At 36.9% G+C, this 27,812-nt stretch overlaps 1 protein-coding gene across 3 annotated transcripts in view; it reads left to right on the top strand.

Moving 5' to 3' along the window:
* Window positions 1–27,812, top strand: part of COL25A1 (collagen type XXV alpha 1 chain) — a 512,404-nt gene that overhangs the window by 245,204 nt on the left and 239,388 nt on the right. For all 3 annotated transcript variants that reach the window (XM_036266125.1, XM_036266107.1, XM_036266116.1), the window contains 2 exons: window positions 24,714–24,758; window positions 26,994–27,001. In XM_036266125.1, the coding sequence (XP_036122018.1) occupies window positions 24,714–24,758; window positions 26,994–27,001 (53 nt within the window). The remainder of the gene's footprint in view (window positions 1–24,713; window positions 24,759–26,993; window positions 27,002–27,812) is intronic.

Genomic DNA, 27,812 nt, shown 5'->3' with positions numbered 1-27,812 from the left:
CTCCTATTCCATTTTGCTTCTTTCCCTCTTTAAATCATTACCATAATCTTGGCCTCAAAAAATCAGCATAAGCCAAAGGCAGTCTCATGAGGGAAATATTACTTTCATGTGTGGCCTAAACATAGCACATAAACTACTCTCTGGAAAAGAAAACAAAAAATGTTCAACGGGAGATGGAGACTATATTCTTCTGTAAAGAGATTTTTCCACTGTGCTTCCTGATATCCTAAATGGTCCCCATGTTCTGAAACAAATTTAAGTTCCCATTTGGCACCGAAGCATTAAAAAAACATTCTGTGACTCTAATTTTAAAGTGCTATGAAGATAAAAAACATTTTCAGTATTTTTTTTCTCTGAAAGTCCAAGAGTCACACTGTGTTTAGATGACGAGGCTGCCCGTTAAAGCAGGGACGTGGATCCGGGGGCTCCATGGAGTCTCTCAGGAATCAGTCACATTCAGAAAGTATAAATATTTGAAGAACGCGAGTTCTAAAGATGATTTCTATCATCTTTAGATGGTAGTCAGGTGAAAGATGGTTTTTCATTTTTTAATACTTTATACTCATAGGATGGTCTCATAAACCTTAATACATTTCCTGGAAAGTTGCAGGAGTAAGATAAAATGAACAATGAACTCAAAAGAGTTATTTCTTGGGATTTTTAGCTCATCATTACTATCTATGTGAAAGCCAAAGAAAATGTGAAGGTCACATGTGTCTACAGGAAAGTCCTTGTGAGAAGTCACAAATACTGTATGAAGATGAGAATAATTTCATCTGTCAATGTTATACTCTCAACGTAACATGATAAAGTTTGATTTTTATAGCTCATTTATTCATAGATTCACCAAACGTCTATTAATAGTATATGTCATTGTCCAAGGCACTAGGGCTCAAAGATGGATCAGACTGACCCTCTGTTCTCAGGTGCTAGAGAATAGTAGATGGAAGCCATCTTGTGCAGGAGTAATTACAACACAGCATGATAAGTGTGCAAATGATGGAGGTGGGCAAGGTGGTACTGAAAATATTGATCAAGCAGTATGGTGGAGGCTCCAACAGATCAGAATAGAGGCCAGCCTAGATGCTGAAATAGAGTTTGAGAGATCACCTGCTGGGCCAGGTCTTTCCTCCTTTAGTGTGGAGATTTAGGAAGCTCCAAGGTAGAAGCCTGGATGGTATTAAGAGGAGAGATATTTGGTGAGGGGCTGGGGAAGGGAGGGTCTGCTTCAAAACTGGCTAACAACCAGCATGGTAGTGCTGATGGGCGCCAGCTACAAACCAGCTCTGCATCTGGCATTTACAATTTATTTAAACATGAATGTTCAGATATTTCTATTGCTATTATTCTAGGTTGCTGTCTATTTTAAATTTATTGAGTACATTTCTGCAGCTGTCACTAAGCTTTGCTTCAAATGATATATGTATCACCCTTGGGCAGGTGGGGCATGTGAAGACTTTGATGGGACTCTGCTCAGCTTGAGGTTCTGGATTTAAATGACTGATAGCATGTGTGGGTTCACCAAAGATATTACCATTACAAAAGGGTAGTTATGTACTACCTTTAATCTGACCATATTGCATTTCATCATTGGTTGCTGCAGTGAAATGAAAAACCTTGCCATATAGTAAATACTTTAATCTATTGTCATAAAGGAGGCCTTGTCAATCTTGGCTCAGAAATCTAGACTTAATGTTCAAACTGGAGATAAATAAAAATAGAGGTCATTTAATAGTTATCTTTATATGATTTCTTCTAAATCACTATTAGATATTTTTGGTTATTTCATCTAATAGAATAGAAGTTAAGGAATAAAATTGAGAACAGACTTATTATTTAAAAACAAACACATGTCCATAAAGCACACACACAAAATGGTATTTATAAACCTTTGGCATTATTTGGGTTTCTATATCAGTATTTTATAGTACAAAAAATACAACAAAATGTTTCTAGGGACAGAGAGAGGACAGTTCTTTACATTCTCCTGCAATGTAGAACTTTATCTGGTTAGATTATAATGGCCAAAGGTGAACAAAGACTGGCTGCTGATTTTTTACAGCTTGTGATGCAATTGAATGGAAGTGTTCCTACTTCCGAACATTTCTTCATGAGGGAGGCAGGGTGTGTAGTAAGATCAAACAACTGTGCTTCAAGGTTGTGTGTACCGGGGCAGAATGGTTAGGACTCCAGAGGGATTTGTTTGCCTGCATCATGCCCTGGGCACTTCCCCTCCTCAATCCCTGTGGAATTTCTCAGCTGCAGCCATCAGTCCTAGGGGTTAGATGTGCCTGAAAGAAGCAGACCACATTGCTCTCATTCATTACCACTGCTTAGCTCTTGCCAAGGTTTTGAAAAGTCAATGAACTGTGATCTCTGGCTGACCCTCCTACTATTGCATTCAATGCAGCATCCCCCTAACTCTATTTTCTACTTTCTCAAGGCAGGACCTCCACACTTGATAAAAAAAAAATTGGCAGTGGATGCTATCATTATACCCATTTAACAATATATCTGCCTGTTTGATGTGAAATCAATGAACTAAACTGGCATTCTTGCGTTTACTTTCGGGGACCTAAAGTTACTGCCTTTTTTGGTAGAGCAGGTGTGGCCATTAGTTAGGAAATGAATTTCTTTTGTTTCTCATAAAAGCATATTGTTTGAAGGGGCTCTAGTGCAATCTTTTCATGTTATAGATAGGAAGTCTAAGATTCTGCAAAACAATGACAGAGAGGTCTAGGTCTCTGGTTCTCTACCCACTAATCCTTCTGTCTTCTTAGTTCAGGGATAATTCAAATCAATATTCCACTGATAGAAATTTAGAATGAATTTGTTGTTTGAGAGTGAAAATATTGGAAAGAATTTCACAGATTTTAAAGAGAATCAGTCGAAAGATAGATTCCTAACAGGTTTGTCCTCAGTTTTGTGATTTGTTGTTACAGATTCTGTAATATCATCATCAAGTTATTATCCATTTTACTTGGGTGGAACTTAGTAATTGTATCTGTGAAAATGACCCTGAATGCTATAGATGTTCAAATACAAGAGCAATGTTTTCCAAGTTTTGGGACTCGCACCTTCAATTGTGAAGGTCTGTGGATCACATCCTCAAAGAAAAAATTTCAGACTCTGCAGAGAATTTAATTCATAATAACATGCTAATATTCTGATGCTGTTTCCAAGGCCCAAGTCTGACATATGACCATTGTGTTAATGATAGAGGAACATTTTGTTTTATCTACCCAACATATAAGTAGTAGCAGGAAGTTTTTATTCTATAGTGCTCCATTCCTTGAAACCACCTTTGACTTTCAACCTCTCCTATTCGCTCCCTACACCTAGTGAAGCATCCAAGTTTGATAATTTTTATCAAAATTACTTTTACTATCTGATTTTCGTTTCCAGTGCCACTCTATCACTTTATGCCTTAGCTTTTGTAAGAAACTCATAACTGACTTTGGTAACTTCTGCCAGGTTAGTCCTCCCCAAACACCGCTTTCTTCATGTCACTGTATTACAGTGATACCTCGGTTCTCGAACGCCTTGACTTTCGACCAAATCGGTATTCGACCAGGAGATTCGAGAAACTTTTGTCTCGGAATCCGAACAAATATTTGGAACTCGAACTTCCGAGATGAGCCGAGTTGAGCCGAATGGCGTTCATTCGGCCCAGCGCGCCTTGCTCGCGTCATCAGTGTGAGCGCAGAGAGAGAGTCACGCTTTGTGGAGAGAGTCACGCTTTACACTGAATTTAACCCTTAGACATACTGTACACTTTTATTTCTTGTTGAGACTTATGTTTTTCTACATATTATATACAAATTAGGCCAGTAAATAGGCATTTTCTGGGGCTTGGAACGAATTAATCCAGTTTCCATTATTTCCTATTGGGTTTCATTGCTTCGGTTCTCGAACAATTTGGTTCTCGACCGTCCTCCTGGAACGAATTATGTTCGAGAACTGAGGTATCACTGTACTACTCATTCTGTAAAGGCTTCCTATTACCTATTGGGGAATTTCCTAACTTCTCCTATCATGTGAGGCCTTCTGTAATCTAGACCCACCTACTCATCCAACCTTGTTTCAAACAGAAATTCAGATTCCAGCGAAGGTGTCTTACGGTTAGCTGCAGTGCACCTGGCTACCGGTATTATTCAGGACTTACTCTATATCCTGCCTTATCCTCTTTTATATCTACTTTTACAAGTCAAGCTAGAGTTTCACCTTTCTGAGAAGCTTGTCCCAGTTCTCTTCTCTGAGCTTCTGTAGTATAACAAAAACCAAATGCAGCATAACACTATATTATATACTGGCTAACACTTTTCTTTAATTGTTTTTGTTTGGGGGCTTGTATCTCTAACTAGATCATGAGCTAGCAATACATACACTGTGTTGCTAGCATAAGGCCTCCTTGCTTATTCTTTAAGTTAAAATGCTTTAAAATTCAACATCTCTTTTAGATATGCCCACCTTTATCTCAACATAAAATATTCAGAGAACAATCAAGTTCAATCAGGTATCTAGGGGATTTATTTATAGACTTCTTTTTTTTATACTATTAATGACAAACTCCAAAACTACCAGCAGAAGTTGAGAATTTCTTGGTAATGATTATGTAATGAGGAGGCTGAATGTGGAGGAGGATGAACGCTACACGACCTGCTCATGTCACACATATTCACAAATACGATGGACTAAGATCCCGATTTTCTCATTTTGTTCACACTCAGATATAGATATGGAGAATCACTATAAATGAAAATTTATTCTACTGAACATTTCACACAAAGCTCTTTGTATAAGAAATTTATTTTACTTATATTATATAATTGTCTTATCCAAGACACCTTCTTTTGTGTTTCAGAAGACACCCAATGAACCCATTTATGGGTACATTTAAAATATGAGTCATTTTACTACAGAGCACAAAAGAGATGCCATAGAACCTATTCCATTTCTGAGTATCATGGTCCCTTCTATATTTACTACAGCTTATATTTTCTTTGAAGGTTTTCTCTCTAATGTTACCTGTATCATAATACAATGACATATTTTAAGCTATTTTATTTTATGAAAAAGTCTTATGGGAACAAGTTGAAAAATAAAACAACTCAAATCCTACTTTGGAATTACCCTCTCTGTCATAACCTAAAGTTGCAACTTGTGAACTTTCATCCCCAATCATTAGTTCCAGAGTTCCTGGTCTACTTTATTGGGGTCTTTCATAAGTCCTTTAAGGATGATTGGCACTTGTCATTAGGCCTTAGACATGTTACTTATTGGCCTCTGACACACATCCAAACCCTGGCATGCTTTGAGGTTCCCAACTTGGTTAGAACAAAGGATGCCTGATAGAAAGCCAAGATTTTGGTGTATGTTTTCTTTATTATTTAAGGCTCTAAGAATGTATGTCTACTAAAATAAAAGCCTTTCTATTTTTTATTTATTTATTTTTACTTTTTATTAGTTTCTCTACAACATAGAAGAGAAACTCAACCCCAAAGTTAAAATCGTATGTCTTGGTCGGGACCTTCTGCAGTTTCATTGGGAAATGTTTGCTGGCCGTATGATGGGTAAAGCAGCAGTCAAGTGCCAGAGTTATTATGAAATCAGATGGGGAAGCATTTTATTCATAGAAATCTACTCAATGTTTTTGTATTCTAGGGAATTTGCCTGTCAGGATGAATCTGCAATTTAACTGTAAGGAAACAACTGTGTGTATTTTGAAGGCAGCACTGAAGCTCTGTGGGGTGGTTAGGAGATTACAAGTATCTTTTTTAATGGCCAAATGGGACTTGTTTTTCTGGGGAAGATCACCCATGTTAGCATTTCTGTGGGAGGCCAACTGTTACCCTAACCTGCACTATATTTTGTTCTAGTTAGTTTAACAAAATAATTTGACATTTTGTGGAACACTTTTCCTATAATACTTGGACATTTCATATACATCATAGCATTGAACAAATCAGTTCCGTATATAGGCAAATAGTAGCTCCTCCTTAAATGGTGGCTTGAAGTATGAAATGCCCTTTCCACTATAATTTAGAAAACCAAGAATAATGGTTTAAAATATGTGTGTTTCTACTTAACAACTCCATTCAAATGTTTATTAAACAGGTAGCAATATTACAAGAAGGCAGAATCTATATCAATTCATGGGTATGTTGGGAAAAAGTTTAGAGGAGAAAAATGGGCCAAATACATGGCAAGAGAGAAGGATTATCACGTCTATATTTCATCTTCTTAAAATTAAATTCAGGTAAAGAGAAGATAAGAATAATGAAAAGCCAGGAATTAGGCAAGAGAGACATAGCGTGGAGACTTTGAGTTCAGAAATACTGGGACTAGGTTTTCGTATTGGGAAAATCTTGTAAGTACTTCCTCCCATATTTAATAGAAGTGTATTGACCATGGGAATTGCATGATGAAAATATATTTAAATGATTTGAGAGAAAGAAGTAAGAGTTCAGAACTCAAGAGGAAAGACCTAAACTGTCTGAAGTAGGTATTGTCTACATTGTGTAGATGTAGAAGCCAGTTCTATAAGGTTCATCTGCCCAAAGTCACACAGCTAGTGAATTGAAGACTTAGGTTCCAACATATGTCCATATGGCTGACTTCAAAATTGGCATTCTTCTGTCTTTTTATTTTCTAACCAGAAGAAATACTACAAAAGTGTTATTGTTTCAGTTGTTTAAAATAGTTGTCCATTTAACTAACATTTAATTATGTGCCAGGCACTGAGAACATAATAGTGAGCAAGACAGATACTATTCATCATTTCTAAACGATCAGTATTTTTATTTGTCTCATTTTAAACTTATATGTAACAGACTTGTTAAAACTGGTGTGTATGCTGTACTTAACAATACTGTATTGTTCACTTAAAATTCTGTTAAGAGAATAGATCTCATGTCAAGTGGCCTTACTAACAATAAAATTTGAAAACTGGCATGCATGGTGTAAGAGTATATTAACTGAGCATGCACATAAATATGTGCTAACCACATCTCTCTGGGTTATTCGTGAGTGTGTTCAGTGTGTGAAGAGAGAATCGTTTGTTTGTAGCTTTGTAAAATAAAAGTTTATTGACTTTTGGCCAGTGCTTTATCATACTTATTTTACATTTAAAATGAAAAGCTAAAAATAAGTCTATAAAATAGAATTGTAAATAGAGGCCTTCAGAAATGCTCATGAACCTATTCTTTCTAAGTTTATTTAAAGCTCCTATTTTCTTTAGTGGCAGCGCTGTGTGTTTGTATCAGAAAATACAGGGATCCGTCGTGTGCTCAGTGAACAGCAAGTCTTTCCTTGTAGAATTCACAGTACAGGAGTCAGACTGTATGGGTATAAATCCCTAACCCATCACTTTCTAGAAGTGTGATGTTGAGCAAGTCCCTTAACCTCTCTAAATCATCACCTTCCAAAATTGTATTGTGATCACACAGCTTGTATAAATAGTGAAACGATGCATGGATGGTGCTTACCAAATGCCAGATGGGTGGTGAACACTCATAAATATTAACTGTCATCATTATCTCTTTCATTATGCCCAAGTATATTAATTTTATTTTTTGCCCATGACACCATGTGGTCATCAGGCTCGCTGGCGTCCTCGGACAGCCTAGTTCCAGCTCTCTTGCTCTGACTGCTTTGGCTGGCTCATGCCTTCACACTTGTTTTCATCGCGTCTAGACGTCCGTGTTACGCTCTCCCTCGGCAGCCTCCTGCTCCTGTTCTGGTTCATCTCAGCTTTCTGTTTACTCATTCTCCCTCACTGATGTGCAGTTTTAAACCACTTCTCTTAGGATTATTTTTCCTACTGGTGACTAATTTAGGCAATAGACATATCAATAATTCATTTAACACCAGTTTAAAGAAACATGGACCATGTACATGTGTGGAAATGGTGTCTGTGCTGCTACCAGGAACAATTCATCCATCAGCAATTTGGCAAAAGCTTGCGACATTGCAAAGCCATTAATGACAACAAATCCCAGTGTCCATTAGCCCACTTCCCCCCGCCCCATTTCCCATAAGAAATATTGTCTAAATCTCAGATAAACTAAAAATTAATATTATTTAATTTATTGAACATGTGACAAACTATATTAAACTATTGTCTTATTTTTTTTTCTGTTACTTCAAAAATTCTGTTTATCTTTAAAAGATCTTTTTACCATTCTACATCCTGTTGGAAACATGAAATCTAGAGAGCTCATTAAAAGTTTTCTGCAAGCTTGATAACTAAACTTTTTTAAAAAAAGGCTAATATATTACATTGCATGTATAATAGCCACTCTTGTTATATAGCATATAATCTCACAAAGAAACACATCTTTCCTATTTCTCAACCCCAACTCTCTGACATCTTGCACCCCCCTCCCTCGAAAATAGGAATACAAAAAGCTGTCGTGACAAATCTCCTGTAGGACTACAGGGTAAAACATTCTAGTACCATAATAATGAAACACTTCATGTGTGGGAGAAGAATGATAGAAATAACAACCCTGTTACATCAGATCTTGTTAAAGTCAATGCACTGCAATACGGAGCTATGTGTAGTCTGGAACCGTTTCTATAGAATATTCTACTACATCTATTATCTAAATATTGAAAACAGCAACAAAGACATTTCTCATTTGCTGGAATTTCATTTTTGGAGACAAACCGTCTATGTAAAGCCCAGAAATGTTTCTTTGCACTTGGTTTGGAAATCCTTTTCTTTTATTGTTTAAGTGCAATAGTTTGTAGTATGATCTTGTGAGAGCCTCCAATTGTCTTATACATATGGTCATTTTCCCCTAGTTACAACATTTACAAATATCAATTAGTACTTGGGTAAACTTGAAATGCTTCATCTAAGCTCAGCACCAGCTAGAACAGGCTTACATTACAATAACTGGGAAGAAGGGGTTACAAGGCAATTTTTGCCCATTTGCCTCCTTTCCACAAAGACTAGGAACTGAACCAGTTAATAATAACTCTAATGAACAAGTAATGTTGAGAATTAGATTAACCACAATTCTGATGCAAATTACTTGTGTTTATTTATTTAAAAAATTTTCATAGAAATTTGTTAAAATTGCCTGGCCAGTGTGGCTCAGTGGATTGAGCATTGTCCCATGGACTGAGAGGTCCCGGTTCGATTCCTGGTCAGGGCACATGCCTGGGTTGCAGGCTTGATCCCCAGTAGGGAGTGTGTAGGAGTCAACCAATCAATGTTTCTATCTCTCTCTCTCCCTTCCTCTCTCTCTCTCAAAAAAATCAACAAAAACATACTTAAAAATTTGTTAAAATTGGAAAAATATATAGACAAAATAATATTTTATGAAAAAGATTAAAACATACTTTGCCAGAAGGTCATGCCTTGTCGCTTAAGTACTCTCCTAACGAGAAGTATATTATGAGATTACCAGTCCAGTTTCTTCTAAACCAGTGGCTTTCAAATCATTTTGGCTACTACCCCAGGAAAGCATTGCATTTTACATTTAAGCCAGTGCACACTTACATACCCACCCAGCTGGCTCAGGTGGCCTAATGTGTACCCTTTAATACACTCATATTTATTAGCCACTGAAGGGAGGTTTCTTAAATACCTTCCATGAGTCACATGACTTTATTCCCATTCATCGAACACAATTTCTGCACATGCTTTATGTTTCATAAGTTTTATTTGCAATTGTTAAATTCTGCTATAAAAGCTAGAAAATAAGCATATTTATGGAAAAACATTCCATTTAAATATTAATTTAAAGATTTGGCATTTTTATTTGGTTTTTAAAATCCTCTCTAGAAATTTGACAAAACAATTCTAATCACTAATATTAGGGAGCCAGCACATTATAGATATTTATAGCCTTTTTAAAGTTATGATATGGCCTGGTTAGAGCATAAAAATAAAAATTTAGCATCTTTATTTTTGTTGTTTATAACAAATAGTAATGTATTATTTTTCTAGCAAATTATAATTTATGTATTTTTATTACTCTAATAATGTGTAATAATAGAATCCCTGAAACACTACTTAGTATGTCCTTTGGGTTTTAAATAAAAGGGAGAAATACTTTCACAACTATTCAATTGAACTCATTGTCTTTAAAATAAATACTGTATATCTGCTAATACTCTCTAGTGAGAATTTTGGAGCATGGATATTATAAAATTAAACCTATTCCTTATTATGATTAACTTTCTTTTATAAACACATTCTGAGGAGATTAGAAACAAAGAAATTTAAAACAAAAACACACCCATAAAAGATATTTCAAACAAGTTAGCCTGTGTTACATATAGTGGAGGACATGCTGATTTAAAGTATCTTGGGAAATAAATCTTTTGAATAAAAAAATGTTACTTCTTTTAAAAATGAACATGATAGGAAATAATGTTGGCATGCTTCAAGTAGCCCACAGGCAGTATTCCTTTCAAGGTTCATCAAGTGATAAACTCTGTGCCAGTTACTAGAGATACAAGGATGAACAAGATAATTATCTACCCTCAGAAGCTCACAGGCTACTAAATAAGACAGGTACTAAATGAGACATCTGCATAACTAGCCATGTTATAAACGTAGAAGGCAGGCTCTTGATAAAATGAAGCAGTTTGGAAAGTTTGTGTTGGTTGTATCCAGTCTCTCAGTCTACGGAGTGTGAGCTCAAAAAGCAGAGGCGGCATGAGAAGTCAGAGAGCACTGAGCTTGGAATCAGGAAGCTAACATCTGCCGTGTAGGACCTTCAGCAGGTTGATTTCACCTCAATTTTACATTTGCAGAGATGTGAATCACTGATTTATAAACTTGTTTGTAGCCAATGAATTTTTACTGCAAATGGCTGCAATTCACTATGAAACTGCTCTGATGGTCCAGTGTGAAACAGTGTGAAACTTGGGGGCTGTTCTCACCTCCCGGTTGTGTCACCGTGCAGGTATTTCATGAGGATGCAGAAATTAATTTTAGTGAATATTCTACTTCTATCAGATATTGGCTATATAAGCTTTTTGCTTCTAATTGTGGAATGAAAGGCTTTGGTCTACATTGAAAGAATTTCAGGCATTCGGCAAGCAAGCAGGTGCAGGGACTTTGGGCAGGCTCTGAAATTAATCTGTGCCTACTTGTAAGGTTAATCCAGAAGATCTGAAGGTAAACCTGGTTTAGTCTTCTGAAAGAAGCTAGAGGATGGGGAGGATGGTTCAGAAAGGATGATTCGTGTCTCCTCTGTGCCCAGACAGGTTTCTGCAGCTGTTGGAGACCTATTCCTGGGATCCACTGGGGTGGAGAGATTGTCCTGGGTTTGCTCACATTTCTCCTGTGGGCCTCCCTACCTCAGCATGCATCTGCCCAGGGGGCTTCTCCATCTGTGCCCTGCTTCTGAGTCACTCTTTATGCCCCTGACCACAGTTCTGAATTACCTTCAGAATTCTGGATAAGAATGGCTTTTTGAAGTATCTACAATGTTTGAGGTATTTTGTGGTATTTTCTCTGATGTTCTTGAATCTCTATTCCTCTGGAAATGAAACTATTAAGAAGTTTCAGCTTTTTATTAGGATGTATTGTATTGTTTAGAAGTCTTACAATTTTTATTGACAAAGATGACAGCCATATAGCATGACTATAGTTAATAAGTTTGCAGGGATCAATAAAAGTAAACTAAACATTACATTAACATATGTATTAATGGCACTTTGCAGTTTTCATCTTCCTAATCATATAAATGTGGTCGAGGTAGTACTATTCACCAGGTCTTTTAGTAAACTAAAATCAGAGGTTAATTGGAAGTTAGCTCAGTTAACACAGTAGTGTAAACCTTTTAATTCTTTGTTCCATGTTCTGTTCATTATACTAACTTGCCTTTTTGCATATTACAATTAGAAGGTAATAATCATCCCCTACACTTTTATTCACATATACATTCAGCATTTCTTATTGAATACTCAAATATAATTTGATCACTTAATGACTAAATATAAAATATATAAATAAAGCAAAAGAGAGGGCTAATTTTTTTTCTTTTTTTAATTTTATTTTTGTTACAGATGTTTCTCCTTCTTTACCCATTGACACCCTCATCCCCGTCCCCCCCTAACCCCGTCCCCGGCTTAGTTGTCCATGTCCATTGGTCATGCATACATGCATATAAGTTCTGTGGTTTATCTCTTCCCACCCCCTACCACCCCCTCTTCTGAGGGATGTCAGTCTGTGCCCTACTTCCATGTTTCTGGGTCTACCGTATTCCTCAGACTGTTATGTTCATTATATTCCGTATATAAGTGAGATCATGTGGTATTTGTCTTTTTCTGCTTGGCTTATTTCACTTAGGATAATACTTTCCAGGTCCCTCCATGTGGTCTCAAAGGATAAGAGATCTTTCTTTCTTACCGCTGCATAGTAATCCATTGTGTATATGTACCACTGCATTTTTATCCATTCGTCTGCTGATGGACACTTGGGCTGTTTCCAGATCTTAGCTATTGTAAATAGTGCTGCTATGAATGTGGGGGTACATATATTCTTCCTGATTGGTGTTTCAGACTTCTTAGGGTATATTCCTAGAAGTGGGATCACTGGGTCAAATGGAAGTTCAGTATTTAGTTTTTTGAGGTGGCACCATATTGTTTTCCATAGTGGCTGCACCAGTCTGCATTCCTACCAGCAGTGCACTAGAGTCCCCTTTTCTCCACACCCTCGCCAACACTTGTTGTTTGATGATTTGTTGATGGCGGCCATTCTGACAGGTGTGAGGTGATACCTCATTGTTGTTTTAATTTGCATCTCTCTGATGATTAGTGATGCTGAGCATTTCTTCATCTGTCTCTTGGGCATTTGTATGTCCTGTTTGGAGAGGTGTCTATTCAGCTCCTCTGCCCATTTTTTAATTGGGTGCTTTGTCTTCCTTTTGTTGAGTTGTATGAGTACTCTATATATTTTGGAAATTAACCCTTATCTGATGTACCATTGGCAATAATGTTCTCCCATAGAGTGGGTTCCCTTTCCATTTTGGTGGTTGTTTCTTTTGCTGTGCAGAAGCTTTTTAGTTTGATGTAGTCCCATGTGTTCATTTTCTCCTTTGTTTCTGTTGCCTTAGGTGATGTATCAGTGAAAATTCTGTTGCGTATGATGTCCAAAATTTTGTTGCCTACATTTTCTTCTAGAAATTTTATGGATTCATGGGTCACATTTAAGTCTTTTATCCATTTTGAGCTTATTTTTGTGTATGGTGTAAATTGATGGTCTAGTTTCATTTTTTTGCATGTAGCTGTCCAATTTTCCCAACACCATTTATTAAAGAGGCTGTCTTTACTCCACTGTATGCTCTTGCCACCATTGTCAAATATTAATTGAGAATATTGCCTTGCATCCATTTCTGGGTTCTCTATTCTGTTCTACTGGTCTATATGCCTGTTCTTGTGCCAGTACCAGGCTGTTTTGATTACAGTCATTTTGTAGTATAACCTGATATCTGGTATTGTGATCCCACCTACTTTATCCTTCTTTTTCAAAATTGGTGTGGCTATTCGGGGTCTTTTTTTGGTTCCATATGAACTTTTGAAATATTTGTTCTAGTTTTGTGAAATATGTCATTGGTATTTTGATGGGGATTGCACTGAATCTATATATTGCTTTGGGTAATATGGACATTTTAATGATGTTAATTCTTCTAATCCATGAACAAGGTATGTGCTTCCACTTTTTTTATATCTTCCTCTATTTCTTTTTTCAATGTCCTGTAGTTTTCTGTAAATAGGTCCTTTACTTCTTTGGTTAAGTTTATTCCTAGTATCTTAATGTTTTTGCTGCCATGGTAAATGGGATTGTTTTTTCAGTTTCTCTTTCTGTGAGTTCATCATTGGTGTATAAGAATGCCGTCGATTTCTTGACATTAATTTTGTATCCTGCTACTTTGCCAAATTCATTTATTAAATCTAGTAGATTTTTGATGGAGTCTTTAGGGTTTTCTATGTATAATATTATGTCATCTGCAAATAATGACAGTTTCACTTCCTCCTTTCCAATTTGGATCCCTTTTATTTTTTCCTCATGTCTGATTGCTGTGGCTAAGACTTTCAGTACTATGTTAAATAAGAGTGGTGAAAGTGGACATCCCTGTCTTGTTCCTGTTCTTTTTTTTTTTTTTCCTCATCCGAGGATATTTTTCCATTTTTTGTACAGATAGAATGGGAGGGAGAGAGAGTGAAAAACATCGACGTGAAGGGACACATCGAGTGGCTGCCACCCGCACGACCAACCAGGGCCGGGGACAAACTGCAACCGAAGTACGTGCCCTTAGCGGGAACTGAACCCGGGTCTCTCCGGACCGCAGGCCGACGCTCTAACTGCTGAGCCAAACTGGCCAGGGCTTGTTCCTGTTCTTAAGGGAAATGTTTTTAGTTTCTGTCCATTGAGTATGATGTTGGCTGTAGGTCTTTTATATATGGCCTTTATTATGTCAAGATATGAATCCCTCTGTTCCCACATTGCTGAGCGTTCTTATCAGAAATGGATGCTGGATTTTGTCTAATGCTTTTTCAGTGTCTATTGATATGATCATGTGGTTTCTATTCTTTATTTTGTTTATGGGGTGTATCACATTTATTGATTTGCGAATATTGTACCAGCTTTGCATCCCTGGGATGAATCCCACTTGGTCATGGTGAATACTTTTTTTGATGTATTGCTGGATCTGATTTGCTAGTATTTTGTTCAGAATTTTGGCATGTATGTTCATCAGGGATATTGGCCTGTAGTTTTCTTTCTTCGTAGTGTCTTTTTCTGGTTTTGGAATTAGAATTATGCTGTCCTCATAGAACACGTTTGGAAGTCTCCCTTCTTGAATTTTTTAAAATTGTTTGAGGAGAATGGGTGTTAGTTCTTTTTTGAATGTTCGGTAAAACTTCCCCATGAAGTCATCTGGGCCTGGGTTTTTGTTTGCTGGGAGAGTCTTGATAACCTCTTCAGATTTCTTAGTTGTTATTGGTCTGTTCAAGTTTTCTATCTCTTCCCTGTCCAGTTTTGGGAGACTGTGTGTTTCTAGAAATTTGTCCATTTCACTTAGATTGTCAAATTTGTTGCCATATAATTAATTGTTCATAGTAGCTGTTAACGATCATTTGTATTTCTGTGGTGTCAGTTGTTACTTCTCCTCTTTCATTTCTGATTTTGTGCATTTGTGTTCTCTGTCTTTGTTTCTTGGTGAGTCTAGCTAAGGGTCCATCAATCTTGTTTTTCTTTTTGAAAAACCAGCTCTTTGTTTTATTGATCCTTTGAATTTTTTTTTTTTTTTTGGTCTCCATGTCATTTATTTCTGCTCTGATTTTTACTATTTCCTTCCTTCTACTTGCTCTGGTGTCTTCTTTTTGTTTGCTTTCTAATTCTTTAAGTTGTGAGGTTAGAGAGTCAATTAGAAATTTTTCTTGTTTCTTGAGGTAGGCCTGTAGTGCTATGAACTTCCCTCTCAGAACTGCTTTTGCTGCATCCCATAGATTTTGTGTTGTCGTGTGTTTATTTTCATTGGTTTCCAGGAAATTTTTAATTTCTTCCTTGATCTCCTCGGTAATCCATTCATTGTTTAATAACATGCTATTTAGCCTCCATGTGTTCAAATGCCTTTGCATATTTTTGTTGCACTTGATTTCTAGTTTCATGCCATTTTGTGATCTGAGAAGATGCTTGATATGATTTCAATCTTCTTGAACTTGTAGAGATTTAGTTTGCATCCTATCATGTGGTCTATCTTTGAGAATGTCCCATGAGCACTTGAGAAGAATGTCAATTCTGTACTTTTGGGGTGTAATTCTCTGTAGATATCTATTAAATCCATTTGGTCTAGTGCTTCATTTAGAGTCTATGTTTCCTTGCTAATTTTTTGTCTAGAGGATCTATTCAGTGATGTCAACAGGGTGTTGAAGTCCCCTGCTATGATTGTATTGCTGTCGATTTCTCTTTTGAAATCCTCCAGAGGATTTTTAATATATGTTGGTGCTCCTATATTGGGTGCATATATGTTTATCAAGGTTTTATCTTCCTGTTGGATAGATCCTTTCAATATTATGTAGTGGCCTTCTCTGTCTCTAGTTATGGTCTTCATTTGAAATCTACTTGATCAGATATGAGTATTGCTACCCCAGCTTTTTTGCTTTCCATTTGCTTGGAAAATTTTTTTCCATCCCTTCACTTTCAACCTATGTGAGTCTTTTGTTGTGAGGTGGGTCTCTTGTAAACAACATATAGATGAGTCATGCTTTCTTATCCAATCAGCTACTCTGTGTCTTTTTATGGGAGCATTCAGTCCATTTACATTTAAGGTGATTATTGATATGTACTTATTTATTGCCATTTTTGCTTAGTTTGGTTCTATTTTTCTTCCTATTTCTACTGCTAATTACAGCAGTCCTTTTAACATTTCTTGCAGTGCTGGTTTGGTGCTAATGTATTCCCTTAGCCTTTTTTCTTTGTCTGGGAAGCTCTTTATTTGGCCTTCTATTTTGAATGATAGCCTTGCTGGGTAGAGTAGTCTTGGATTCAGATTCTTGTTTTTCATGACTTTGATTACTTCCTGCCATTCCCTTCTGGCCTGTAGTGTTTCTTGTGAGAAGTCAGCTGAGAGCCTTATGGGGTTTCCTTTGTAGGTAACCTGTTGCTTATCTCTTGCTGCTTTTAGGATTCTCTCTTTGTCTTGAATTTTTGGCACTTTGATTACTATGTGTCTTGGTGTGGGCCTGTTTGGGTTCTTCTTACTTGGGACTCTCTGTGCTTCTTGAACTTGAATGCCTTCTTCCTTCACCAAATTAGGGAAGTTTTCTGTCACTATTTTTTAAAATATATTCTCTATCCCTTGCTCATTTTCTTCTTCTTCTGTCACTATTTCTTTGAATATATTCTCTAACCCTTCCTCATTTTCTTCTTCTTCGGGGACTCCTATGATGCAAATGCTGTTACATTTCCAGTTGTCCCACAGTTCTCTTAAGCTGTCTTCCTGTTTTTTAATCATTTTTTCCTTCTGGTTTTCTGATTGGTTCATTTTTTTCTACCGTGTCTTCTAATTCGCTGATCCGGTCCTCAGCTTCCTCTACTCTGCTCTTTAGACCTTCCAATGTGTTCTTTATTTGTGATATGTCACTCTTGATCTCTTCCTGGTTTTTAATTTCTAATTGGTTTATTTTCAGCATCTCTATGTCCTTACTCATGCTGTTGAGCTTCCTCAAGATCATGGTTCTGAATTCTAGCTCTGTTAACATGCCTAACTGCTCCACATTCATATCTTCTTTGGTGGAGGTCTCTTGTTCTTTCATTTGGCTTTTGTGCCTGTGTTTCACCATTTTGGCTATCACAGTGGGCTTTGGAGCCTGGCAAGTTTTCCCTGTGGGTTTTGGTGTTCTGCTGTTTGTGGCTCCCTCTCCTGGGTTTAGATGAGCAAGAGAGGACCCACGTTAAACACCACTGTCAAGTCTTACTTTCCTGATTAGAGTTCCTCACCCAGGAATGGTACTGTTATCCTCTGGCTTTTTGCCTGGAGGCTAGCAGTCCAGGTTACTTGAAGAGTTTTAGGTTGTCAGTTGATTGAAAAACTCTTTCAGGTGCTCAGCATAAGGGGATTTCCTGAGGGTGGGGCAGATGCTGGTTGTTAATGAGCCTCAATTTGCATTTCAATCACCCACAGAGTGGGGTTGAATCTCCGAGGGAGGGGCTGCTGCCTCTCCCCAGAGCCCTGGGAAGGAGCAATATGGCCACCGTCCTGCGTGGCAGCAACTCAGCAAAAGCTCTGAGCGCCCTCCAAATCCTGAGTGTCCCTACACAGTTCCAGTCCAGTCTGCCCTCCCTTTGCCAGAGCCCAAGGTGAGTGGCTGTGGCTATTTTAGCCTCTGTCCTGACTCTGCGCTGTGGAGCTGCTTGGGAGTGTAACCTGTGGGTGCTGCTCACAGCTAAGGCCGCTGCCGAGCTGCTGACCATGGGCTCCCAGCCCCCATCTTGCACCCTCGAAAGCCTACCAGGATGGAGTCAGTGTCCCTGCTTATATGGTCCTCGCAAGCTGCTTTTCTGTTGCCTTTTCCTGTCAATTTGTCTGTTTTAGTTGTAATTCCAGTTTGGTCCTGGGAGATGGTCTGTGTAGCTTCCATTCACTCTGCCGCCATTTTGGAAAATCGAGGGCTAATATTTATTGAGCACCTACTTTGTGCTTGTACATGCTTTGCTTCCTTCCATGGAATTTCAGTCAGGAATTAATTACCTAATGACCCAAGTCGTTAGTGACTATGTGTCATTTCTGTAATGAGATGGGTATGTTTTCTCCCTGGAATCATGTTTTTATGACACATACTTAAGCATAATAACCCAGGTTAGAGCCTTTTCTTTATTTCTTTTATTTAAAACCACTTTATTGAAATATGGTTGATATGTAAAAAGTTATATATATTTAATGTTTGCAATTAGATGAGTTTGGGGTTAAGTATACATGTCTGAAACCATCACCATCAAGATCATAGACATATTCATCATCTCCCAAAGTTTCCTCCTGTCATTATTATTATCTACCATCTTCAACAATTTTAAGTATATAGTACAGTGTCATTGGCTATAGGTACTATATTGTATGGTAGATACCCAGAATTTATTGATCTTGTATAACTAAAACTTTGTACTCTTTTTTTGTTTGTTTGTTTTGGTTTTGGTTTTGTTTTTGGTATGTGCCCCTAGCGGAAACTGAACCCAGGACTCTCTGGTCTGCAGACCAATGCTCCAACCACTGAGCAAAACCGGCCAGGGCTAAAACTTTGTACTCTTTGATCATCACTTGTCCATTTCCCCCTCCCCATAGCTCTTGGCATGACCATTCTCCTCTCTGCTTCTATAGTTTGACTATTTTTGATTCCACATATAAAGAAGATCATTACAGTGTTTGTCTTTCTGTATCTGGTTTATTTCCCTTAGCATAATGTCCTCTAGGTCCATCCATGTTGTTGCAAATGACAGAATGTCCTTCTTTTAAAGGCTGAGTACCCAGAAACATTATGTTTAAGCTCAGTTTGAAATACTAGTAGTAATGAAGAAGAGTGAACAGATCCAAGTCATAGGAGTAGAATTCACAAGTAATTTATCTGATAAACCAGATAAGGTCATTCCAGATACCTTCAATAACCCCCTCCCCACCCCAGACCAACAGGAAGGCCCATATATAGGCATATGTTTACTTCTAGGCACATATCTAACCTTAGAGAAGAGCCTTATCACAGGTAGGTACATCATTAGTGAAGAGTAGTATGCTCCAGCAGTATTTGTTGTGGGTCAAAGGAACTGATTTGGCTTACATCACCTTGCTATGATGTGATTTAATGACCTTGAAGTGTCTGCACTGGGTTTTTTGACACGTCTTTAAAGAACTACCATTATGGCTAATTTTTACTAATTTCTATCTCAGGCTGACAGTTTGTGTCATCTTTCAAGTAAAAACTCTTTCTAAAGCATGAGTGGTACCGATTATCATGAAATTTCTTATCATAAAGAGCAATCTGGTTTTATAGCCTTCCTCTCTTTTCTATAATTCATTCTTCATGTCATGAAATAGCTGCTTATAAGTCTTCACTTCCTCTGTTGCTGATAGTTTCTGCTTTTTCTCTTCCAATTCATATTCTTGAACCAATTCCTTTTGCAGAGTCATGTCTTTCTGCTGATAGAATGCACTGACAATCTCTGCCACAGGATCTGGCCAAATTCAGTCAATAAGAGTCAGGTTCCAGCTTCAATATTTGTTCTTCCAGCTCATGTTTGACTGATACTTCATCACTCAGTTTGGAATGGAAATGGCCAGTATCTTTTTCAACTATTGTTAACATCAGTTTTGTCTGGGAAACAGCGATCATTTGTCTTTTCTGATTTTTCATCTTCTCACTCTGGTGATCTGCCAGCTGTCCATTGTCAAATTTATTCCATTCATATCATTTTTATTACGTTTACCCCTAAATTCAGAAGCAATATCAAATTGTCTCATTTTCACAGTAGACTTCTTCCAAACTTCTACTTATTCTATTGTAAGCAAAATCTTTATCTGAGTCTTACTGAGAGTTTTGTATAATTTATTAGTTCCCTAAGCTCAGTAGAAGGCTTACTCCAACCCTCTGTTTCTTATAGTAAGTATAGCATGCTCTTTTCAAATATAGTATTTTCTTTGTAAATCCAATAGAGTTTAGATTCCCATCTTCTTATAACTTAGTTTAGTTTTATTTTCTTTCTCAACTATTATGAAGTTCTTTGTAAAACCTTGTCATATTTAATAGATATCGGTCTTGCCAGATATCTTAGATTTACTTAGATTCTATCTTTTTTTCCAACAAAAAGCAGGTTTCCAACGGCATTTCATTCTTTTCTCTAAGAATTCTGATTGAACATTTGAGGCAGACATGTTCAGAAATATTCTAACTTTGTTTTTGATTTCTTTTAAAAAAAATCTTTTTTCATCATTTTTTCATAAGATGATTTCTTTCAAATATTCGTTTTTAACATTTATTTGAACTATTTTTAAATATTTGTGCAATCTTTTGTTTTTACTTAATAAATTCTACTATTAAAAAGTAATGTTCTTCTGGGGGAACATGACAAACTAATTCTAATAAAAAAAATATGATTATAGGCTCTGAGGCTTGTCATAAAAATCAGGGGTTCCTTGGCATCATGTTATGGGTGAAGACAGCAGTCTAAGTATTTCCTATTATAATTTTTCCTCTGGTCGTTTGTAGCATTTTATCTTTATCCTTCAATATCCCTAAGTTTCTTCTTCCATGTGCTTAATTGTGATTTATTTTGACTTGCCAATCTTAGGACTTCAGTATTCAATTCTGGAACATTCTCATCTATTTTCTCTTTTTAAAAAAGGCTTCTCTATCATTTCTTTTGGATTCTTTTATTGATATAAGTAAAATTTTGTTTCTTAACATAGATAGCGTCTTAGTGTGTTTGGGCAGCTATAACAAAATACTGAGTGGCTCATAAACAACGGTAATTTATGTTGTTCTGTCCTGGGAGTTGGGAAGCCTAAGATCAAGGAGCCATCATGGTTGCCTTCTGCTAAGGGCCCTCTCCTGGCTCACAACTGGCACCTTTTTGCTGTGTCCTCATATAGTGGAAGGGACCAGGAATCTCTGTGGGGTCTCTTATGAGACACTAATCCTATTCATGAGAGCTCCAGCCTCATGACATAAGCACTTCCCGAAAGCCTCACCTCCTAATACCATCATCTTTGGGGGTTAGAACTTCAACATGTAAATTTTAGGGGAATACAAACATTCAGACTATAATAGATGACATAGGTAGGTAGGTAGATAGATAGTAATAGATATTGGATCTGTCTCTCTGGGCTGCATTCTGCATTTTCACATCAATTCTTTAATCAGTCATATCTAGACTAGCCTTCAGTTGTTTAATCTTTTTTAATAAATTTGATAAATAATACATTTTATTTTCAAGATTTCTAAAGAGTTCTCTTTCAAATCCACTTGTTCTCCCCACCCCTTGTTTACATTTAAAATCCTTCCCTTTAATGGATATTACTTCTTCATTTAGCTCTTAAAGCTTAATTAACATATCCATTTTTGTTTGATGTTTTCTTAAAATTAATTAATTTTACCAAGAAAGAATTCATGATCTCATTATTGAGTACTATTTTCTTAGCATTAGATTTCTTCATACATTTTTGGTATTTGGGGTTCTATCTTCATTATGGATAGGAGAAGTATGGTTTGTTTGTTTGTTTGTTTGTTTTGGTGTAGTTTGCTCTGTGTGTCTACCTTTCTTTCCTCTGTGCTCACCTTTCTTACCTAAACATTTTATGTTTGTCGTTACCTGACTTCCTACCCTTCTAGACCAGACGTATCTCAAAATGTTATTTTAGGACTCATGTCCCAGATTTATGTTGGGAATATGATAGAATTAGGCATTAAATCAGTGGATGCTTACTTCATTTTCTGATTGAGAGATTGTCTGTATTCCTCAACCTTTAAGCCAGACACCTAGGGATTTTTGTTTTTATGTTTCAGCATCTTTTCAGCATTTCCATGCCTCTGCCTTTAAGAAGTGAGCCTGGCTCTGGTTAGAGAACTTGGAGGGTTTATCCTTCAGGAATAGAAGTCATATGCTACGTTCCTACTTGTAGAACTGGAACCCAGCAGGCTCATGGCTCTATCTCTGTGCTCCACTTTGCATTTCTGGTCCCTTTCTTGCCTAAAAGCATGTCCATTTCTTTTTTAATAGAAATACTTTAAAAATATTTCTTGTTATTATAATTGACCATGTATTAAGAGTAGAAGAAACAAATGAGAGTAAAAGCTCATTGTACCATCGTCACAACATGCTACTGATGAATTCTCATGTGTGTATTTTAACCTTTTAAACTTTTTTGCCTCTTCAGGGAAGATCCACGTCTTATTTATTACCTATAACCCCTACTATGCACATCACAGACATCATAAGTTATCATAGTTGCCAAAAACTTCTTAGTTTAATTGATCTTTGTAATAGAAAAAAATCTGATTTTTAATCTTAAGGACATTTTACATATCAGACTATGTCAATACAGGGGTATGCAAACCTAAGTTTACAGTTGTGAGTATGTGAAACAGAGGTGATAAAGCTATTGTAATAATCATAACCTGCATGTCTTTTTACATATGAAAACTGTAAACCTACTTTTGCCCAGCTCTCTATATATCTGTGTTTATGTGTGTTTGAATGTGTGTATAAATATATATTTTTCATACCTACTAGGGTCCCACTGGGCTTATTTACCTGTTTACATGATACTGCTTCTGCTTCCAATCTGGCCCAAAAGTACCCTGAATAAGATTTTTATTCAGAAACCTCTTTTTATTTCAGAATATAGCAATAAATCTGAAATTTCTAATGACAATTTTAGAGTCTGATACAAAGCTGCTTCTCCTAATATTTTCAATTGATTTTATTGCTTGATTGTTTTTAACCTCTTACAAAACACAGATGGCCAGACGCATACTGTGTACGGGCTCGGGAGGAAACGGACTGGCCCACTGATGTTTTTGTTTCTCATGATGGTGTTTCCATGTGGAAGTCGGTAGCTCGGGATCACATTCGAGTCAGCTGACTGCAAGAGCCTGTGCTGCTTGTGTCTTGAACTTTTTAGAATTTGGAAGTCATCAGTCCAACTTAGCAGCTCATTCTTTAAAACCAGGAAGTTCTTTATTTTCCTTGGCCTCTTTCTTCCAGCAAATATTACAAGACCTCAATTCTCATTGTGGGCTAATTATTCTCCTCTATTTGCTGGAACCATAATTTAGTGGGAGCTATTCCTACCCAAGGAAATGAGGGGAGAAATTATATAATTGAGAATAATGGTTTGAAAGCCATGAATGTCTAGCATCTTGTGCTAAGTCTGATACGTGCTAACTTGGTGGTCTTCATAGGCAACGCACTGAAAAAAAAAAGTTTTTTCTTCACTTTTAAAATGGGATCATCATAAAGACTAAGTATTTATTGAATGACAATAATAAGCTAGCCCCTTAGTAAAATGAGACCTATAGTTACTACCTAAATACTTTCTAATTAAAAGGGTTGTAATTTTAACTCAACTGGTTCTCAATTAAAGAAATTCCAATATATAAAAATTCACATATAATAAAATAGAAGTATTTGTAAGGTTAGTTTTGTTACTAATATATAAATGTAACTAACTGCCAACTAAATATTTTTAAGAAAATTGTGATGGAATTTACCAAAGAGAAACCAGTCATTTGTACTTAGTGCTTTTAATTAGTAATTATACCAAAACCTTCAGAAAAGAAATTTTTCTGAGAAACATGGAACCTAGCACCACCAGTTTGCTTAGCAAAGTCTTTGTTTATTAATGACATTCCTGCAGGATGAAAAGGTTTTCCGAATCCTTAGTGTTCCCAAGTAACCCTGGATGGTGAGAGGTCTAGTGCAACTTTTCTATTTTATAACTAAGTGAAGCTGAGGAGTTACATTGAAGTACCAAAGCCTGTGCTGGCCTTTCAAATATCTGGTCCCTTTCTTGACATTGTTAAGTTAAAAGCAGTGACAAAATATATAGAAATTATTTATTAGTCATTTCAGAACCAAAAATTAAAAAAAAAAAAAAACACAAAAAACATTTATTCAGTAATCCCACTTCTAGGAATATATCCTAAGAAGCCTGAAACACCAATCAGAAAGAATATATGTACCCCTAGGTTCATTGCAGCACTATTTACAATTGCTAAGATCTGGAAACAGCCCAAGTGTCCAACACTAGATGAGTGGAGAAAAAAGCTGTGGTACATGTACACAATGGAACACTATGCAGCTGTAAGAAAGAAAGATCTCTCATCCTTTGAGATGACATGGAGGGACCTGGAGAGTATCATGCTAAGCAAAATAAGCCAATCAGAGAAAGACAATACCACATGATCTCACTTATTGTGGAATATAATGAACAAAACAAGCTAATGAACAAAATAGACCCAGAGACATAGAAAGGAGTATGGTTCAGACTGACAGACCTCAGAGGAGGGGGGCGGGGCAATGGATGAGATAAACCAAAGAACATACATGCATCTATGCATAACCAATGGACATAGACAGCAATGCTGAGGGGGTGTGGGGGAAATGGGGAGAAGGGTGTCTAGGGGGAGAAAAGGAGAAGCATCTGTAACAAAAATAAATTAATAAAAATTAAAAAAAATTATTCTTTGTATTGCAGGCCCTCCGGGGAAACGAGGTAAGAGGGGCCGAAGAGGAGAATCTGGTAAGTCTTCCTTTCATCTGCTCCATGTCACCCATGTTCTGCTTAGGTTCCTGCATCTGTCCCTTCCTCCTAATTAATGATTATATCATCTTGTTGGAGGTTGTGCGTGTGTGTGCGTGTGTGTGTGTGTGTGTGTGTGTGTGTGTGTGTGTTTAAATCTCTACTAGACCTAGAATTTTTAAAATCTTATTTCTATCAAAGGAGAAATGTGCAAAATATTGTTAATAACCACTGGCCCCCAATTTTGGCTTTTTTATTGTGTCAAGTCCATCTTTTCAGTGCATAGTGAGGGCTTTTTAGCTGCACACGGTGTGGCAACATCACCCATGCTTCCATCTTCATAGGTGGCAGTCTGCAAATAGAGGTTCTCTGTGAAAACATCTGCCTTGAGACACTGGGGCCCATGTCTAGGAAAGCTTCATTGTTATTTTGTCCAACTAGTACAATATTGTCGTGCTTTTACTCTCATTCATTTCAAAATTTGAGAATTCGTATTCCTCTTGTATAACTATAGAATTGTAGTGATGACAGCAGTCTTAGTAATCAATCCAGCACTTTTCATTTTGTATTTGAGGGACTGGAGGCCCGAACGGTCAGGTGATTTGGCCATGGCCGTGCAGTATTTATGAGCAGAGCTCGAAACCAATTGTCCTAACACCCACTTCAGTGAGTTTTTGCTTTTAGGCCAAATCCCTATATGCAAAGTAACATGGAAGAGTCAAATAAACACTATGTATTTTTAAAACCAAAATATCCAAGTGAGGGAGTTCACTTACTGTTTTACTTGTGTATAAAGTCTAAGACTCCACAAATGTAAATGACCACTTAAGGCCATTGATTCTTACTTGCAAGATAAGAGGGAGGTAATTTAAGGTTTGATTTTAGTGTATGATAAGAAATGTCATTTTCAATAAGTATTTCTTAGTATTAAAAACAATCAACTACTAAAGGTTGAAACAGTAGAAATACTAACCTATCAAAAAGAGCAGAGAGAGATTGATTTTGTTTTGTCTTATTTCCTCTTCTTTTTGGGAAAAAAAAGATGTCAAAGTAGAAAGGGTTTATGAAAATTCAAGAATTTGGGTAGTGTAGCTGCTTAATTACTTTAAGAGTAGTCTCAAAAGTTGTCTTCCACTGAATGTAGATAACTGGAAACTTGTATAGGTGTTCCCTTCACAAAGTGCAGTTTCATGATAGAGGATGCTTTATAAATTTCTTTTGAGAAAAAAGAAATGATAAAACATTGGTGGAGCCATGGCCGGTTTGGCTCAGCGGTTGGAGCGTTGGCCTGCGGTCTGGAGAGACCCGGGTTCGGTTCCCGCTAAGGGCACGTACCTCGGTTGCAGTTTGTCCCCAGCCCTGGTTGGGTCGTGTGGGTGGCAACCACTCGATGTGTCCCTTTCATGTCGATGTTTCTGTCTCTCTCTCTCCCTCCCTCCTACTCTATCTGAACAAAATGTCAAAAAATGTCCTCAGGTGAGGATAAAAAAAAACAAAAAAAAAACCACATTGGTGGAATCAAATAATCACTGAATTGATTTTTGTGTCAAAAGAAAAAAAGAAGATTGGAGGAGGTGAAAATTTTGTGCTTATACAAAATTTAATAGAAAATATAAAAGTTAATTCCCAACTTTCTGGCTACTTAGAATTGGTGTTTTAATTGAATATATGGTGTGTGAACTGTTGAAATTTTCTTAGAATTTGCTGGTGTTTTGAAGAGAAAACATAGTTTTAAAGAAACATATAAACATCAGTGCTTATTCTTTTATATATCAACAACACTATCGAATGAAAAATATTCTTAAACAAATAATGATTACATTTAGCCATTTTACCAAACTCAAGAAAGTTTACATATCAGTTCTCTATAATTGGTCTATCGTAAATGACCCAAGATCCTACTGTGTCATATTTCATCTACATTTTTAGGTCAATACATTAGACAGTCTTTGCTTAAAATAAATGAACGTTTCAGTAATTCATAAACAAGCCTCAGGGAATCTGAACATTACTTGAAATTTTATGATAAATTTTGGATGCCCGTGGATGTAAATGTATTTTTCTGATATGGTGTCAAAGGGTTCATGTTCTAAAAAAAATTAAGAATCACTGACTTCCATGTCCTTTGTATTGTGCTGCTGATTATGACGATGCTTTAATCTTTTTATTTAATCATAATATTTTGCATATTCACTAATTTATCTCTCTCTTTCTCCCCCCTCTCCCACCATATAGGTCCTCCTGTAAGTATCTTTGCTGCATTTTGACTCTTCTACATTGATCAGGATCACGTATGTTAAAACTCGGTTAAAACCTCAAAATACAGTCTATATTTCAATTAGAAAAAATGTTACTGACCTTTTAAGAGTACTTCACTTTGGGAAATTATTTTTTAAGTACACTATTTTGTGATCACGTGATATGCTGGAGTGCAATAGGTGTTGACTGAAAAAAAAACCGTTTATTCTTAATGCCATCACAAGCCAATTACTCTCTTGGGACTCTTGAAATAACTTATGAAGTTCCTGATATTAAATGCTTTTCCTGGAATTCTGAGGGTTGTTTTTTTTTCAAGCAAGTCTCCAGGGTCTTTCGCACTTCTTCTTTCATCTGTTTAAACCTGTATCTGAAGTGTTTGCATTTGCCAGTCCACCAAATGTAGATGGCAACCTGATCTGGAAACCATGCCCCAGTGGGCTTGGTCCCGCGTGCCCCGTAGGCATCACCCCTTTGAAGTCCGATGGAGTCTCGCCTGCGAGAAGAGCCTGGGATGGGCCCTTGGAGAGCTGCACTTTCCTTTTCTTTCCTTGGGTAGGTCGAAGCACCAGCATTCCAGTCTGCTTTGCACCCACAGGAACAGATTATCTTGTCATCTTTGAGCGAGATGTGTTTTTGAGTAATATCCTGGATATCTGCTGTCTGACCTCAGTGTTTATACTGTGCGCTGTTCGTTTACAGTAGCATGATCATCAGCCTTGAGCTATTTTCTCATCCCAAATAGCCACTTTGCTCCAGGGTTCACAGACTCCACATTGGCAACTTATCTAACAGGCC

This window comes from Molossus molossus, unplaced genomic scaffold (assembly GCF_014108415.1).
Source record: "Molossus molossus isolate mMolMol1 unplaced genomic scaffold, mMolMol1.p scaffold_m16_p_1, whole genome shotgun sequence".
NCBI lineage: Eukaryota > Metazoa > Chordata > Mammalia > Chiroptera > Molossidae > Molossus > Molossus molossus.
This window is presented reverse-complemented; position numbering and strand designations above follow the sequence as displayed.